General features: G+C 36.8%; 1 protein-coding gene across 3 annotated transcripts; it reads right to left on the reverse strand.

Moving 5' to 3' along the window:
* Window positions 1-1,910: 1,910 nt before the first annotated feature.
* On the reverse strand, window positions 1,911-16,052 carry LOC124172188 (zinc finger protein 271-like). 3 transcript variants are annotated; one of them, XM_046551606.1, is made up of 3 exons: window positions 15,919-16,052; window positions 15,691-15,811; window positions 1,911-4,607 (listed from the first exon to the last, which is right to left on the reverse strand). In XM_046551606.1, the coding sequence occupies exon 3, from the start codon at window positions 4,409-4,411 to the stop codon at window positions 3,107-3,109; it is 1,305 nt and encodes a 434-aa protein (XP_046407562.1). In that variant the 5' UTR covers window positions 4,412-4,607; window positions 15,691-15,811; window positions 15,919-16,052; the 3' UTR covers window positions 1,911-3,106. The 3 variants fall into 3 exon arrangements, 2 of the variants coding, with proteins under 2 accessions (XP_046407562.1, XP_046407563.1); XR_006868074.1 differs by lacking the exon at window positions 1,911-4,607 and adding an exon at window positions 11,937-12,008; XM_046551607.1 differs by lacking the exon at window positions 15,691-15,811.
* Between the last annotated feature and the right edge of the window lie 2,137 nt (window positions 16,053-18,189).

An 18,189-nucleotide genomic window follows, 5' to 3' on the forward strand; every position in this document is an offset into this window, starting at 1 on the left:
TAATATTTTTTACTGCCTAAATCGAAAGAATATTACTCCTGGAGTACCTATTTCACGCTTTTAAATTTTTAATGACGATATCTATTTTTCGCGATTAAACGAAAAGTGAAAATTTTCAAGCGCGCGAAAACGCGACGGCTAAGTAGGAATGATGGGAAAAAGTCCGTGTGACGTATTTATGGTTCCCGCCGCCGCCGTGTGAGGTGACCTTGGGGCGAGACTTGAGCGCTGATACGACGCAAGCTGCTAGCGGGTAGCCGAGTACCCTGCTAGCAGGTAGCGCTTGCCTTGAATATGTATGATTACTACCTTATCAAACGAAGGAAACTTTCCGACCTTAGACAATTTTAATAAGTGATTATTAAGAGATGTTTCCCTGAACTCTGTGACTCATGAATGCATTGGTACTCTCAGACGATTCAAAACTCCTATCCTCTCGTGTAGAAACTAGGTCCCTGTGACGTCACGCGGAGCGGAATCGCATGGGCGCCAATCTGGCTTTTTCAAATGGTTGACATTCAATGGTTGAGGTTGAGATTTTTCAAATTGACCGTTGACATTCGTCTAAACCGGTATTTCTACAACCAAATAATTTGTATATTATGAATACACTAGTGGTGGGTAAGGTATCGCAATCATTGGATTTAGTTTTCATTGATGAAGGAAACTACCCTATTTTACATGTGCTACCTTCATCACAGAAGTTCCTCGGTGGGCATGCATTGCATTGAAGTCACTGCCGGCGTAGGAACACTCGCAGAATATTTGGTTGAGAGCAGAAAGATCTTTGCTGTTGAGTTTCTGTGAATAGCGGCGTATGGATCATGCAGTGAAATCTCCAATCGTTGTTGCAATAGACACACCTACAGCCTTTTTTACCTGGATATGTGGACGTGATAGCTGTATGGAGCAAGAAAAGGCCAACACAAGGACACTGTCGTAAGCCTTCTCCTAGTCATCTCGGAAAACATGACAGTTTCGCGGAACATGGATGTCCTTTTCCATAAATATACGTATTTTCATGAAAAAGTTTGAACATATACAATACAAAGTCAATCAATTTCAGCTCAAGTAAAACTTTCTCCCTTGAAACTTGACTGAAACTGGCCTGAAACTACCTTGAAACTCACTGCCTTGCTTCTATGCTGAAACTGCATTGAAATTGAAACAAAACCAGTGGAGTTTGGAAGAGGGATGGCAGTGCAGTAGCAGTGCAATTAAGAACTCCAGCTACTCCAATGAAACTCCCTTGGCCGACTAAACTGAAACTCCCTCGGCTAGCTACACTGAAACTCCCTTGGCTACAACCAAGACTGAAACTCCCTTGGCCAGCTAGACTGAAACCCCATTGGATAGTTAGAGAAGGTTGAGCATGCACAATATTTGGAAGAGGGATGGCAGTGCAGTAGCAGTGCAATTAAGAACTCTAGCTACTCCAATGAAACTCCCTTGGCCGACTAAACTGAAACTCCCTCGGCTAGCTACACTGAAACTCCCTTGGCTACAACCAAGACTGAAACTCCCTTGCCCAGCTAGACTGAAACCCCATTGGATAGTTAGAGAAGTTTGAACATGCACAATAATAAAATCAACCAATTTCAGTTTAAACGGTTTTGTCCAGCAACATGTAATAAAAATATTGATTAATACCCAGTTACAAAAGATGTAGGCCTTAACTGAACAGAATACTAATAAAACAAAGCTCTAACTAGAAAATAAATTAAAACTATGGATCAAATTTCTTTTGAGGGATTCGAACGAAGGATAACTTGGTTCATCAAGCTGGTTCCAGAGCGCCCATGGAGGAGTAGATGCAAGGATGAAACCACAATGGCATATATGCATCTGCATGCCAAACCAGGTAGCAGCCACACGATCATGGCCTATGGACACTGAGACTTTTAATAAATTGCCATTACAATAAATATTTAGTAAAAATTTCAATTTAATTCATTTTTATTTGATAGCATTTCATTTTTCAATTTTACTATAGTCTAAAAATATATTATATCTAGATGCATTAGTAGCCATACATAAGCGAAAATCTTAAAAAACATACTTTCTAATGCAGTAGGGATCGAATAAACTGAGATACCAGTGAACTGTTGGAAATTCTTCTGAAAATGAAGTTCCCTGCATCTTTCAGAGGAATCACTTTTAAGTACTTACATTGGTTGGCTAAGTTTTGAAAACAATTGCAGTTTATTGTCATTTGTTTAACACTGATAGTTGCATCTTTAAAAGAAGACACTTTATCCCAAAACACACCAATCAAAAGGATATAGAGAAGCATATAGTACCAGAAACAATCATGTCCAATCCTTAATTCAGGTGGCTGATGGAAGACTTCCCTTGTCAGTCATACTTTATCACTTAATTGATCTCTAAAGAGAAAAGTACTCTTGATATGCAGTCCAGAAAATCTAAATGATAGACTGACAAAGGATTGATAACATTTAAATACCTACAATGATCTGCAAATGGAACATTTTTTTAGAAAAAAGGTTAAGAAACATGACGTTAATTTACTATTGAAAAATTGCTATAGTAAACATGATTGCATATTAACTTCCGTAACATATCTCTTAATACAAATTATCTGTTCACTGCTGTCACAATATTTTTAAGTTATTGACACAATTAGAACAATTAAAAACCAGCAAACCTCCTTGCATTCATTCTTAATTCACAATAAGACATACATATTAAGGATATCAGAAGGGTATCTTAAAAAAGGAGAACAGACCTTCAGGAGACAATTTTGAGTAAAAGTTACTAGTATACTGCCTCTTTAAGAGAGTCGTAAGTGGGCAGCCTTTCAATTTTTTGCTATAAAGCTACATTAAAGTACAAAGACCATGACTTCTTCATGCATGCACTACGATGTGTCGTCATCCCTATTGAATATTTCCTCATCATAATGAAACACTACTTGTGTAAGCGAGAATGAATTACTAGGCTCATCAGTACAGATTTTCTTAAGGTGAAATGAAAACAATTGTGAAATGTAGAAGACCTATCCTTCCTGTGAGTATGCGTGATGCTTGCCTGTAAGTAACGAATCTGAGTGAACCAATCATACCCGTAGCTGGAAGAATAATGTCCCTCACATGTGTGTATGGAAATGCCTCACGAGGTCGCCTTTCCGAGAGAAAGATTTCCCACATTCGCTGCATGAATAGGGCTTCTCCTTTGTGTGGGTACGAAAGTGAAGGTCGAGGGTGATCTTCTGAGTAAAGGATTTGCTGCAAATTGTGCATGAGTGAGGTTTATCCCCTGTGTGCACTCGCATGTGTACAGTTAGGTGGGAACTGTGAGTGAAAGATTTGTTGCAGACACTACAGAAATAAGGTCTTTCTCCTGTGTGGATGCGATAGTGTGTGGCTAGGTGGGAACTATGAGCAAAAGATTTACAGCAAATGCTACATGTATAAGGTTTCTCCCCCGTGTGTGTACGAATATGGACGTTGAGGGAGCTGCTCTGATTGAAGGACTTTTTGCAGACACTGCAGGAATAGGGTTTATCTCCTGTGTGCACACGCATATGGCTGGAGAGGGAGTTGCTTTGAGAGAATGACTTATTGCAGACACTACAGGAATAAGGTTTATCTCCAGAGTGTATGCGAAGGTGCCCTGTAAGGTTTGAATGATACCTGAATGATTTACAGCATATTTTACATGAATAAGGCCTCTCTCCTGTGTGCTTAGGCATATGAGTGTTGAGGGAGTCCCTCTGAGAGAAAGACTTATTGCAGACACTACAGGAATATGGCTTATCCCCAGTGTGCACACGCATGTGATTCTTGAGAGTAGAAGATTTAGTGAAACACTTATTACACACACTACATGTATAAGGCCTCTCTCTTGCACTTGAACACTTTCCCTTTTTGATGTCTCTAGTACAAGGGGAGGAATTTGAGGAATCACTTTCTACACACGTGTCAGCTCCTACAGCAAACCTTCTCCCTTTTCTATCCTTTCCTTTCTCCAGAGTCCCTCTGGATACTTCCTTTATAGGCCCATTTCCTTTTCGCCTCAGCCCTTGTCTTTTACTATCTGCATCTTTTATATCTAGCACATTGGATGACTCAGCATCAATGTCCAAATTGCTGGCACCAAAATGTGTTTCAAGGTGTTTGATGAGCTCCCTTTTGCTGCTGTATCCACCGGTGCAGTGGTAGCAATTATATGAATTTGCGTTTGATCGTTGACCACTAAGAGGATTTTTAGCCCCACAATTACTAAACTCATCTGTGTCCCCCATGACTGCCTCAGTGCAACTCCTCTTCTTTTTACTGGTTCTGACCATCCTGAGAGCATAAGGGATAATTGGTGCATCACAACCACTTCCACCCCTCACCTCACCCATTGTGACTCTGCCTCCACTGATGATGGATGCTTGTTTGTCCATCGTCAGGAATTGAGCAAGATGTTAACTTATCAGCAAGAACGGTTCCACATTTTTCCAAGTCTTCATTCATCATATTCCTTCATTCCCCTGCATTGGATGGTCCACTCTCAGATTGAACGACTGTCAGTGAGGCTGAGGAAGGAATATAGTCACCACTTAGATGTTTCCCTCAACTTCCTTCCACCAGCTGGGAGCCCTAGAAAAAAATTTAATATTTTAACCGCAATAGAAAGTTATGCTGATCTAACTTATCAAAGCACTTTGGTTGATTACCACAGCCATTTTATAGAAAGCAATATACCTGCTTCAAAGATTCAAGATGTTCTGCCCCTTATGCTCGTTTAGAAGTAAATTGTGAGTTAAATGCTAATCTAATATAACAAACAAAAAGATACCATAAAGCGTAACCTGCATCAAGTTAGGTGACCAGAATTAGAAATAACCTCAGCAATAGGAATTAATAAATGGTGTAAGCACAAAAGAGGAAAGGAGCAATGGATGAGGAAAAGGAGCACTCACTATCAACTATTCAAGAAATAAAGATCTGGATTGAATAAAATGAGGGAGTTAAAGGATGGCCATCCAATCTAGCACTTAAAATTATGCTACTTAAAGGAAAAGCAAAGCAATCTGTGGGATATAAGAAGTTTTGAGTTTCTATAATTCTTATGAGATAAAGGTGAGCAAATACACTTTTCTTTTGCTGTATTACGTGGATATTTATTACAGATTTGAAAGAGTACAGGATTTAAAAAAGTCACTTGTCATTTCAAAGGGTGACAATAAAATAATCAATTGTAGAGATTACAACAAAATAAATCATGCTGTCATTATTCTGAAGTTCCTTCTGAGCCAATTCTGGGGCTAGCAAGTCTTTTAGATGTGAATTGTTTTGGAAACTGCTGAAAGGATTCTGAAAAATTCAACTCAGCAACCAGTATATGAGTAACGTTGCAGGAATGTCATATCCTACCATCCTCTATTAAACTATCCTTTTCTAGATACATAAGGCTACTTTATCTGGGATTCTTTTCGTCAGTGGTGATCACCCAGTCCTCCCATTAATAATTTACTCTGGTTTACTGTGCACATGGTACCACCACAAAATAGGAACTTGGGAATCATAATGGTCACTTAAAGAAAATAACATGTAAACTACTGTGGCCAAGATTCTACCCAGTGAGCAGAGAAGGAACTATGACCACCATACTCCTTAAGAGTGAAGCACATGACTAACTGTGGCTCTTGGCTCCATAAGTCTCCCTTTCTGAGAAGATATCTAGTTTTTACAAATCAATACATTTTTATTTATAAACAGTCACAGTTAACTTTTCACTTAACAACAAGCATTGTCCAGTTCGAAGGTAATGTCAGGCAGTGTTCTAACATGCCAGGTTCTGGGTGTAGGTGTACAATTAAACTGTAAATGACTGGTAGTTATGTTTAACTAAAAACGTATGCATAACTTAGTATGTAATCTTAGAATGCAGAATTAAGTCAAAATTCATAACAATGAAAGCAGAGATGGCCCATAGGTATACATCAGTAATCCATGTAAACATTAAAAACTACTTGACACCTATGATGAAACCTTGTACTAATTGATATATCTATACTTAAAATGCCAAATTTAGCAAAAATCAAATGATATTGCAAGAAGGGTTTACTTTCAGACAAACCACAGTCATTCACATAAACATGAAAACATAATTAACATGTTAACCTTATTACATAATGCAATATTAAAACAGAAAGCATCATATTGTTGGCAGGGGTAACGTTCAGGCATACCTCAGTATATCATTAATATAAATACCAAATTGACAGAAGTACCTAATGTTAGAATGCAAGCTGTAGTCAAAATTCATCATATTCGAGGCAGAGATAACCGTCAGGCATATCTCAGCCCTTTGTGTAAACAATTAACTCTAATTAACGTATATATTTTACATGAAAAAGTCACACTTGTTGTTACCCAATGCATGGAAAACCTACCAGGCATACCTTAGTCCTCCATGTAAATATTAAAACTAGAGATGGGTCGAATAGCAGATTTCTCGAATTCGAATATTTAATCATTGCTCGAATATTCGAATACCTCGAATTTCGAATACCTCGAATTTCGAATACCTCGAATACTAAATGATGAATTCTGGAATGTTTGATTCGGTTGCTTATGCAGCAGGCAACACAAGATTTTGGGGAGTAATTTTGATTTCCTTTAAATGATTCGAACAGGAATTTAGCTGATTAATGAATATTTTAATTTTATGGAGACAATTGGGCATATAATTAATTCAACTAACATCGCTTAACCCCCACTCCTGCTGCCAAGTGCTAGCTGACAATCTGAGGCATTTTGCAAAATACAAGCTCTTTTCCACCGGATTTTCTTCAATTATTTTCAGTCCATCTTTGGGAGTTCTCACGAGATAAGAAGATGAATTGGAATTGCTATCAGGGAGAAACCAAATATTCTGAGAAAATATCCCTTAGTCTGGGACTGTAACAATAAAGATTTATAGCACCACTCATAAATTGAAACTTGATATATGTTTTCGGAAAAAAATACCGCATCAACTTCCGAGAAGCTCTGCTGCTCATATCGAGTTTCGCCAGAATGCTAAATCTCCGTCGTATTTTGATATTTATTTCTTTGCGTAAAATGCTTAAATAAACTCAGAAATACGTCGTGTTTGGTCTTATTCTTTTTGAAATTACGCGCACATTACTAATATTTCAATTCAATAAAGGTGTAACATCAATTGACGAAAGTCATTCTTAGACACCTTTTGTGCTAATAGATGACTCATGCAGCGGTTGACCTCCACAGAAATAGGGAACTTCGAAGCTGGTAGGAAAAAAAGGTCAGTGGGGGAGAAAAGGGAGGGCCCGAAACACGTTTCTATTGTTCTCGTGTAACTTGGTATTTTTTCGAAGCTAAGGTCTTCGTAATATGATCCCTGCGCGAGCTCTGACCTTTTTTTTATTTCTAAGAAGAGGAAAGCCTCAGAGGGGGCGGGCTAGCGCTGAATGGAGAGGGATATCGGATCTTGGGAAATGCGCTAATGTAAGTATCCCACGGTACTCACACAGCAGTTGACCTCCAGAAATGGGGAACTTATAAGCAGGTAGCCAGAAAAAGGTCAGTGGGTGAGAAAAGGGGGGAGGGCGTGAAACACGTTTTTATTGTTCTCGTAACTCGATATTTTTTTCGAAGCAGGGGTCTTCGTAATGCGATCCCTGTGCGAGCTGGGGCCTTTTGTTTGATTTTGGAGAAGAGGAAAGCTTCAGAGTGGGTGAGGCGAGTGCTGAATGGAGGGGGATAGCGGATCGTGGGAAATGCCCTAAGGTTGCTATCCCACGGCACTGAGGTTCTCCTGGTGGGGGAATCGGGGATTTTCGGATTTTTTCACCCGACCATTTTCGGTTCCCCTCGTAGAACTCTTTTCACCGCTAAAATCCACGAATTTGATGTACTTTGTCAACTTGCGTAAAACGGCGCTGCGAGCACTAAATGACTACAGTTCTCTACATTTTTCCAATTCAACTACCAACGACGTACGTGCGACAGTGTGTGACGCGAAATTCAAAGTATTCGAGGTATTCGAGACGGTACTTTTCGCATAACTATTCGAAACCTCGAATATCGAATACTTTCTATTATTCGAGGTATTCGAGTATTCGCGGATACTATTCGCACATCTCTAATTAAAACCCATTTCATAGACCTAACCCTAGGATGCAAAATTAAGCCAAAACTCTTAACACGTTGCGGACCGGTCACTGAGATCTCCATGTTTTGCGTGCTGAAGGCTGACAACCGGCCACAGAGATTTGTGTTTTCACATATAATAATAATACTTACTCTGCTTCTTTTAATATAAGTTACTTATACTAGCATTTTCTTCAGGTGCATTTCAGAATGTGTTTTGATTGATATAGATTAGGCTTATACCATTCAAGTTATAAATTTATCAATATTTCTTCAATGAACGTAATCCACTTTTAGAGATTACTAATGTATAGGAACAAAATGTCACTTAGCCTTAACATGTGAAAAAACTCGAATAAACATTCATTTTTCTATAACAGCAACTCTCTAAATTCTACAATGTTCTGAAATTACGAATTATTGTATTTCGGATTATTAGGAATAATTTTGGTTGGATTTCTTAGATCCTTTCATATGGCTCAAACAAAATCTATTGTTGGTAATTCTATCATCGCCTACTTTGTGTGAATAATGCCAAGCGAATAATGCATATGTCACTTAAGAGTGCATTTGGCTTTCCTTCACACGCACCATGGTCTGGATTCTCCCAAGACATCCTATCTTCAGCACTCAATGTAAACACATCACCGAGTCTTGAGGGCCAAGGACAATGAGGTTCATTTCAGCAGGACCCTATCTTTCGGTCCTTGATAGAAAAGGACCAGATGGCCACAACGCCTATCTTTGTTAGTCTCTAATGTTTCCCTTTGCTAATAATGCATATTTGTCTCCTTTGGGGCGTTCTTGTTTTGTTTACTCTCTTTGTTAGAGATCTGAAGTCACGTAGTTTAGTGAGGAATCAATTCCTTGGATGAAAATTGGTGTACATTTACCCTATGAAAGTGCATGCATACATGGCCTATGTATATTTCATTAATTTACAGCAATAATTCCTGTGTACTTTGCCAACTGAAAAATTATTCCAAAAAAATAAGACCTTATCTATAGTAATGGCATCAACTAGTGGTGGTACTTGCGGAATGACGGAGAAGGATGTATACGAAGAACTTTGTGTTGATGCATAATCAGACATGCCCGATGATTGTGCAGACAAGTGTGAGAGCTCAGAGAGTGAAATTGGTTTTGATATTGGTGGAAGACGACCTAAAAGAAAAGCTGCAAAGTTAGCTTACACTGATGATAATGACTGGCATGCAAGTAATAGCGATGGTAGCTTAGTGAAAGACACCTCCGTTACATGGAATAAAATTGACCTTCCAAGAAGTTTGGTAGATTTTCAGGGAGGGGCAGGAATCATCAATAATAATCCTGATAATTGTGAATGTGTTTTAGAAGTGGCAAAAATGTTTTTTTTGGGATGATATTCTCGAAATGATGTGTAATGAGACCAATTTGTATCAAATGCAGAACAAAGGCAGATACAAGTATTCGCAGAAAACTGGGAAGTAGAAAAATGTAACAGTGAGAGAGATGAAAGTTTTCTCAGCTATTATAATTTTGATGGGAAAAGTCAGGAAAGATTCAATCAAGGAATATTGGAGCACTGATGAATTTATCAATACAACCCATTTCTATTAATTTGCTCAGCAGGAACAGATTTTAACAAATTTGGAATTCTTGGCATTTCCGTTAAAACAAATCAAATTCTGAATCTTCCGATAGGCTACATAAAATTAGACCAATACTATCATATTTCTTAGAAATTTTTAAAACTCTCTGTATGCCTAAATGTGATGTTTCCCTTGACAAAGGAGTTACACATTGGAGGGGAAGATTGAGATTTAGAACATGCAATCCACGGAAATTGGTGAAGTGATTATTGGTGCGAATGGTGTGTGAGATTGGAAGTGGTTATATTCGCAGCATAAAAATATACAAGGCTGAAGGAAAAAAATTTGAGGAAACCATATTGACCCTTTTAGATCTGTATTTACACCGTTGGCATCATGTCTTCCAAGATAATTATTTCAATAGCGTACAAATAGCTCAAAAGTTTCTAGCGAAAAAAACTCGAGCTTGTGGAACCATCTGTGCCAACAGAAACTTCAAGCTGAATTTAGGCATGAAATAAAAAGTAAAAAGAAAGGTGACTACTCATTCTGTACACGGGGGAAGTTCTGCTGCTTGCATGGAAGGACAAGAGGGAGGTGAGGATGATTTCCACAGTCCGCAACCTGAGTATGGGCAAAGGAAAGCAAAACAGATGGACGGGACAGATACATAAAAAACCTATTTGTATTTTGGAGTACAATAAGTACATGGGAGGACTAGATAAGGCTTATATGAGCTTGGCTTACCTTTCAGTACTAAGAAAAACTATGAAGTGGACAAAAAAATGGTGTTGTGGTTGATCAACTGTGCCCTATTTAATTCTTTTGTGGTATACAAAACATTGAGCACTTCTACCCGTTTAACCTTCAAAAAATTTGTTTTGGAAGTAGCCAAGGGGTGGGATAAATGTGAGGAGGAAAGAAGTGCGTCTTCCAGCGATGATGACACAGAGGGCGAGATAGAAAGGACGACTAAGTGAGTGCCTCGTAGATAGCCCTGCATGGCTAGCAGAGGGAATGATGAAACACACTCTAGAGAAGATAGTGGGGCATGGAGAGAAGACATATCCACCGCGGATATGTCGAGTTTGTTCTGCTAATAAACTTAGGAAGGAAACTCGGTACATCTGTGGATTCTGCAAGGTTCCCCAGCACAAAAGGATCATGTTTCACCAAATACCATTAAAAAACTAAATTTAAGTACTAACACCTCTGGTAAGAAAAATGCTTCAAATTTTATTAAAATACTTTTAAAATTAAACATTTTATGAGGGTTTTCATGTATCAGTGTTGTAACATAACATAAACAAGCCACCATATTGTTTTTATATAATTTAAAACTGACAATGGTAGTGAGGGACGGGCGGATTGTTGTGAAGGAAAAGGGAGTTGTGTATGGAGAGTCGAAGCAGGCAGACGTGTTTAAAGTAAGATTCGGGAGAGGGACTAAGAAAGGTGGCGGTGTAGCAGAGAAAGGAAGAGAAAGCAGAGAAGGGAAGGCGCCTACGAGAGGAGAAGAGAGCGGGAGGAGGAGATTACAGCGGAACTCAGGATCCACGCGAGTGCAGTTCATGGCGGTGGTTCAGTGAATGGTGGTGGTAGATATAAATGGAATTGTGATATCATGGTGGCTTTTGATGTTGGTTTTATGCTCTTAGTTTCAAAATATAGAGTTTGTTTCGAATTGTATTGGAATTATTTGTTTATAAAGTAGCGAAGATTATAAAAAACGTTACAGTGTCATTTAGGTTAAAGCTCCTTTAAATGCCCGGTCCTACCCGATGAGATTGGAATTAAATACCCAGTCCCTAACGTGTTAATAATGGAGGCTAATATAACATTCTAGGCATATATCTCCTTCATGGTAGCAAAAATAAAACCTATTTCACGTAAGTACCTGATCTAAAAATGGGGCATTTTATAAGAGCTATAGCTATTCGAGGCTTGGTTAACCCACTAGGACTATCTCACTTCTTCATAGAAACATTAAAACCAATTTTGGCATACCTTAGCCCTGCTTCAGAGATTCAGCTAAAGTACGAAGAAAATGGTAAAGTAGTAAAATTTAAAGCCAGAATTGTTGCCCAAGGTTTTTCTCAGATACCTGGTGTGGATTTTGATGAGATGAATAGTCCTGTTTTAAAGAAGAAATCAGTAAGGATACTAATTGCATTAGCTGTGGAAAACAAATGGCATTTAATCATCTAGACGTCAATAGTGCTTACCTTAAAAACCCCACCCACGATGATGTTTATGTCGAACAGACTGAGGGTTTTCCTGAACAGGGCAAGTGTTCCAAGCAGTTTGTGTGCTAATTGAAAAAAGATTATATAGACTACATCAGTCAGGAAGAGAGTGGAATACATATATCGATGGATTGTTAAAGGGCATGTTATTGAAAGAACATGTGACTGAACCATGCGTTTATTCGTCTGAAAACCTCATAATTGGTATGCATGTAGAGGATTTATTGGTAATTGGGGAGGAAAATAAGATTAAAGGGTTCAAGAAATCATTGGGTAAGTTGCTACATTTTAAGGATTTAGGTCATCCCAATGATATTTTATCAATGAGTATTTCCAAGGAAAGGAAAAATGTTGTCCAAATCAGTCAAATGAATTATATGGAGAAAATTTTAAAAGGGTTTCAAATGGATAATTCCAAGAGCTGTTCTGCTCCATTGCTAGTGGGAGGTGAGCTAAAAAGTATACAAAATGATGAGGCTTTTAATAAGCATTTATATCAAAGAGCAATTGGGAGCCTACTATACCTATCAAATTGTACCAGACCAGACCTAGCATTGACAGTATGTAAATTAAGTCAAAAATGTAGTTCTACTTTGAAAAGTTATTGGACGAATGTAAAACATGTACTTAGATATCTTGTTGGAACACCAAATTTAACTTCGATATATTTCAGAAAACCGGAGCCTGTTGTGGTTAATTCGGATGCTGACTGGGCAAACGATCCAAGAGACAGAAGAAGCATAAGTGGCTTTGTGATTCTTCTCGCAGGTAGACCAATTGTTTGACAAAGCAAAAAGCAGTGAATGGTGGCAAGTTCCACAGTAGATGCTGAGAATAGAGCACTATATGAAGCAGTTAAGGAGGTGTTGTGGTTAAGACAATTTTTATTGGAACTTAATCAAGAAAATTTTCTGACATTACCAATCAATATTTTGGTTGACAACCAGGGTACAATGTGTGCGGCCAAAAAAAAATTATCTTAGGAAACTACACATAAAGACGTTAGGTTTCATGCCATTAGATAGAAGGTAAATGATGGGGTCATTGATTTAAAATATGTGATATCAAGTGAAAATATAGCAGATATGTCAACTAAATCTCTCTCAGGACCAAAGACATTGGAAATAAATAAAATCTTACGACTGTCATCATCAAAAAATGTAAAGTGTAATATTGTATGTTTAAAAAGAAAAAAAGTGTTTAGACTGATGATATCCCATTGCTCGTCAAGGGGAAGTGTTAGAAGCTAAATTAAAAATGTGTGTGCCTGGCATTGGTTGTTGCTTGTTTATTTTTTGTAATGATGATTTGCTTGTTGTTGGAGAAGCCATATTACTAAATAAAGTGAGACATAGAGAAACTGAGTGAGACAGATATTTTTGAAAAATTTAGACAAAACATATGCCATGAAAATCCCCCAACGACAGCACTAAAAGTAGCAATTAAAACAAATGAATATAATCACTTAATTAGGGCAAATAGATAGAGTACATCGAAGTCATAAGGATAATCACAAGCAAAAAATAATCAGGGAGCTTCAAAGGGATTGTCACGATAATCCCCCAAAACTCAACGTTGAAAGAAGTATTATGAAGTAATGGAAATAAATAGTACATGATTTCCATAAAAGAGAGCATCTATCAACACTAGAAAAACATGGTGAGAAGCACAAAACAAACAGAGGGCCTAAAATGAAATGTCTTTAGAACAGCACAGTTTTTGGAACTTAGCATTATTATTAATTGGAAATAGGTAGTACTTGATTGCCATTTAAGAGACAGTGAAATAAGCATGGCTTAAGCAATCTCACAGGCACAAATTGATCAGACAGCTTTAACAGAATGTTAAGAGCATTCACCAATACTCAGCACTAGAAGAAGCATTATAAACAGATGGATATTGGCAAATTGCATATAAAAAAAAGGGCCTGACATCACTCGAAAAAAAATGTTCATAAGTACAAATTAATCAAGGGGCTTCAAAGGAGTATCACTCAATGGTGAGCACTTACAAATAATTATCATTAAATAGAAATAAGCTCTTCATGGTGGCCATAAAAGAGAGCGACTATAGTATATATGACAATTGAAAAGCATTTTCATCAGCACAAAACCATTAGGCAATTTAAAAAATATGAACATTCCCCAATGGTCACCACTAAAAACTTTCTGAACAAATGCAAATTGGAACTTGATCAACACTCAAAAAGGAAATTCAGAAGAACAACACAATAAAGAATCTTCAAAGGATATGTCATGATAATCCCCCAAAACTCAGTGCTAAAACTATTAAACTAAATTAGCTTCACAAACATATTGAAATAGGAGCTTCATGATGGCAATGAAAGAGAGCATTTATCAGCACTCGAAGAGGATTTTCAAGAGCACTAAGTAATCATGCAGCTTCAGTGCATACACGTTCAGCATTCCCCACTAATTTGCACTGAAGGAAGCATTATAAAGAAATGAAACTACGCACTGTAAAATGGCAGTCAAAGATATCATTCATCAGCACTTAAAAAAGTGATCCTCAGCACAAATAAATTAGGGATTCTGAAAGGAAAAGTCAAGAGATTCTCCCAATACTCAGCACTAATAAAGCATTGAGAAAAAATGTAAATAAGCAATTAATGATATCGTCTATCCGCTATAGAAATGCTAACTCACAAGCAAAACAATTAGGCAGCTCCAAGAAATTGCCATGAGCGTTCACCAATGCCCAGCACTAAAAGAACCAGTACGAAAAAATGGAAAGAGATACATAATTCATGATAGCAATTACAAAGGGCGTTCATGAGCACTCATTTACCTAACCAACATTGCAGCCAATGAATGAAACATAGGATGAGTCGACCATCACACTGAATTGTTTACGATAAACGAACCTATATGCTTATATCTTTCACGTCAACTATTATGTCATCTTATTTGATACCGAGTCAGCGTAAATTATGAACTGAGACATCGAAACAGGTTGCCCTCCAACGAAATAATGTTGATACAATAGGCCGGATACATAAAAATTATATTTTCTTGTTGATAAGAGGACTTTCGTATTACGTCATACTAAACCACAGCGTCACTCATAAATTTCTCAAGTAAAAAAACAAATTTTAAGAGCTATAATATATAAACGTTCGAAATAGGGTCGAAATTATTTAATTCTTATTTGACATCACATTCCAGAACAGATCTTTGGCATTCACAATCCTCTAAATAACAAACAGACGTCAATTTTTAAATTGCAAGTGAATTGATACGTTGATATACAATTGTAGTTGCAACCGTTAGAGGTTTCCTGCCTTTACACTTACGATAATTTATTTTCCCAAATATTATATACATAGCTAATACTTAAAAGTAGGTACTGAAATTTTAAACGATTACATTGTGAGAGTGAAAATATCTCCACGACGCTGACTGAGAAGAATGATGAACTAGAATCGTCACAAGAGGTACTTAAAACAAATCTATCATTCATCGGGAGTATAAACACAAAAGATTCATGGTTGGTAGAATGATTTAAATACCAGCGAACGTTTAGAAAACATACTCAAAATAGCAAGAGGACAACACAGAAATGTATACAGCATACTCAAACATGTAGACTAGCTATTCACACCAATAAATTAAATTTAGGACAAGAGAAACTATACGCATGATGTTACTATGAGGTTCTAATATGAAATTGTTCATATTTAAGAGACCTATCATCACAAAGACACAATAGCCAATGCTCATTACTCACCGTCAAAAATATGGATTATATACACGAATACTAATTCCGTACTAGGACATTAGAGTACAAGATTATGTTTAATTTCCTCAAATTAAGACAGGCATCAATGGAGCCAGCACCAACTCAAAACCTATATAGCAAATAAGTAGGAAAACGTTAGGTCTTTCGATTAAGGCCAACAAAAACATGTCAACATATATAGCGTAACAACTGACTTCCTTACAAACAAAAACTAACCTCGAGTAATAGAATGTCCGGCATCAATATGAATGCTTAATTATGAGAACAATACCTCCCAAAGCACACAAAACAGAATTATTATTCTCCAGGATAACAATGTCCCTGCACGCGCCCGCTCAGGAAGAAATCGACGGTCGATGGCGTCGCCAGGCTCGACACTATCGACTCAAATGTCGAGATGCAAAGACATCAACAGATCGATATCAAAATTCGCGCGGCGGTAATTTTGGAATGGATGTACGGGATATACCTTGAAGCGTTGATTTCACATAAGTCATGATTTCTTCAGTTTAACAATTAAAGTACCCATTAGTTGTTTAAATGCACTAAAATTTAATCTTACTGTCATAAAAATGGCTTCGAATTGAATAATAAGTCAGACTGTTCCCATACGAACAAAAGATAGTATTGGTGCTAACATTAGTTTAGTTCCTAATCTGATGTTATTTCAACAAGGCTGCATCTTAAAATCAGCCGTTTAAAAATTCACCTGTAGTTGCTAAGCTATCTTTGAGGACTAGGGCCTAATTTTTGACGGAGACTCTATATTGTAATATATTATATGTTTCTTTTTCATACCCATCTCATGTAGTCACCGTAAGGTTAATTTAAAATGAAAAATTTCTTCAAGATGAATCGAAATCGTTATTTTTTTGCTTTAAAAATGTTCAATTAAGAGGGACATATTTCAGACGGAATACAAACCTCATTTTCATTTAATTTACAAAGGAAACACGATCCTATAAGTGATATATCAACAAAATTGGTTGTTCGATACATTATAAATTTACTTTTTTAATTAATTCATTTCATAATAATTCTTAAATGCATTTAATCTTGGTGATAAATTTCATCATTTCCGAAACTTCTGTTCTTTCTACAATCTTGCATTTTTGAACGGATATTACGCTTATTCATTTGAACTAGAGTCTGGTCGAAAAAATAGGACCAAAAGCTAGTTGGATGAAATTTTTACTGTGGGAGACGGTGCACATCAGTTGAATTAAAATTTAATTCAAACATTATGACGCAAATTTGATTGTGAGACAAAGGCTAAGTAAGCTACCTTTAAGGTTAGGGCCTATGGAATATTTATTTTAATAACTTCTGGTTTTCCTCATACCCTAAGTTACCCTCTGCTTAATTACAGATCATTTAAGTTTCCTACACGATTTTAAAACGTTATTTTTTCCTTTATAACTGTTTGATTGGGCAGGCACATATTTTAGAATGACCAACAACATTATTTCTATGCAATTCACAAAGGGATACCCAGTACTATATGCTATTAACTATAATTGTATTTAATTACATTACAAATTCTTATTAAAAAGGTTTCTCCATCAGCAAAGATGTAAATTCAAAAACTAGTAAGTATAGTAAGATTTTCTTTCTTCAGAAACATGCCATATATGTATCTTACCAACTTTTCCCCACAAAGGATTTTGTAGACACCACTTCATAAAAATCACCTCACATCCATAACACTGTACCTTTGATGGCACAGAATTCTTACCTTGTTCAATTCAAAGCCATTTCCACGATAATTTCTCTTACACTTTCACCATATTCATCAGAACCATCTCAACACTTTGCAGTCCCTTAGCCATTCTTATGAGATTGTGTGTAATGATTTGTCCTACGTCCTAAATCATTACAATAACATAACGTATTTAAACGCTACCTCACAGGCTATTTGTCATTAAATGCAATCAAATGGTTGGATGAATCAAATGAAGTTAATATTCATTCATTCTTTTGCCTATCAGCTCTTTATAATTGTGCATCTCTAAATTTATCTTATTAATTTTTTTGCATTGCATGAATATATCTATGACTAGATTATTTTTGTTAGCCTATAATTTGCTTGTTCAAATTACAGCAAAATAAAATTAGAGCAATTGAAAGTATAAGAACCACACGGCATTGACGTCCACCGTCTCAGTACTAGGTCTCTGCAATTCACATTTGGCAATCACCTCAACATGTCATATTACCTAGCCTATGTAAATAGGTACTCCTTATGGACAGTAATTTTTCTTTTTATCCATTACATCATTCCCATCAGATGAAAAATCTTGCCTTTCTTTCTGTAGCTTAAAACTCAAAACATAAACTCATGATAGTCACTGAATATAAACTGTATTGAATTTCTCATCTTCAAAATAATGAAATCCACCAATAAGTTTCATGGAGTCATGTTGTAGTTACAACTACAACATGACTCCATGATAATCACTGAAGATAAGCTGCATGAATTATTTCTCC

The sequence above is a fragment of the Ischnura elegans genome (assembly GCF_921293095.1).
Source record: "Ischnura elegans chromosome 13 unlocalized genomic scaffold, ioIscEleg1.1 SUPER_13_unloc_1, whole genome shotgun sequence".
NCBI classification, from domain to species: domain Eukaryota; kingdom Metazoa; phylum Arthropoda; class Insecta; order Odonata; family Coenagrionidae; genus Ischnura; species Ischnura elegans.

What these genes read in the sequence shown, in the direction of transcription:
- LOC124172188 (XM_046551607.1), bottom strand. Translation starts at nt 4,411, where the DNA reads ATGGACAAACAAGCATCCATCATCAGTGGAGGCAGAGTCACAATGGGT.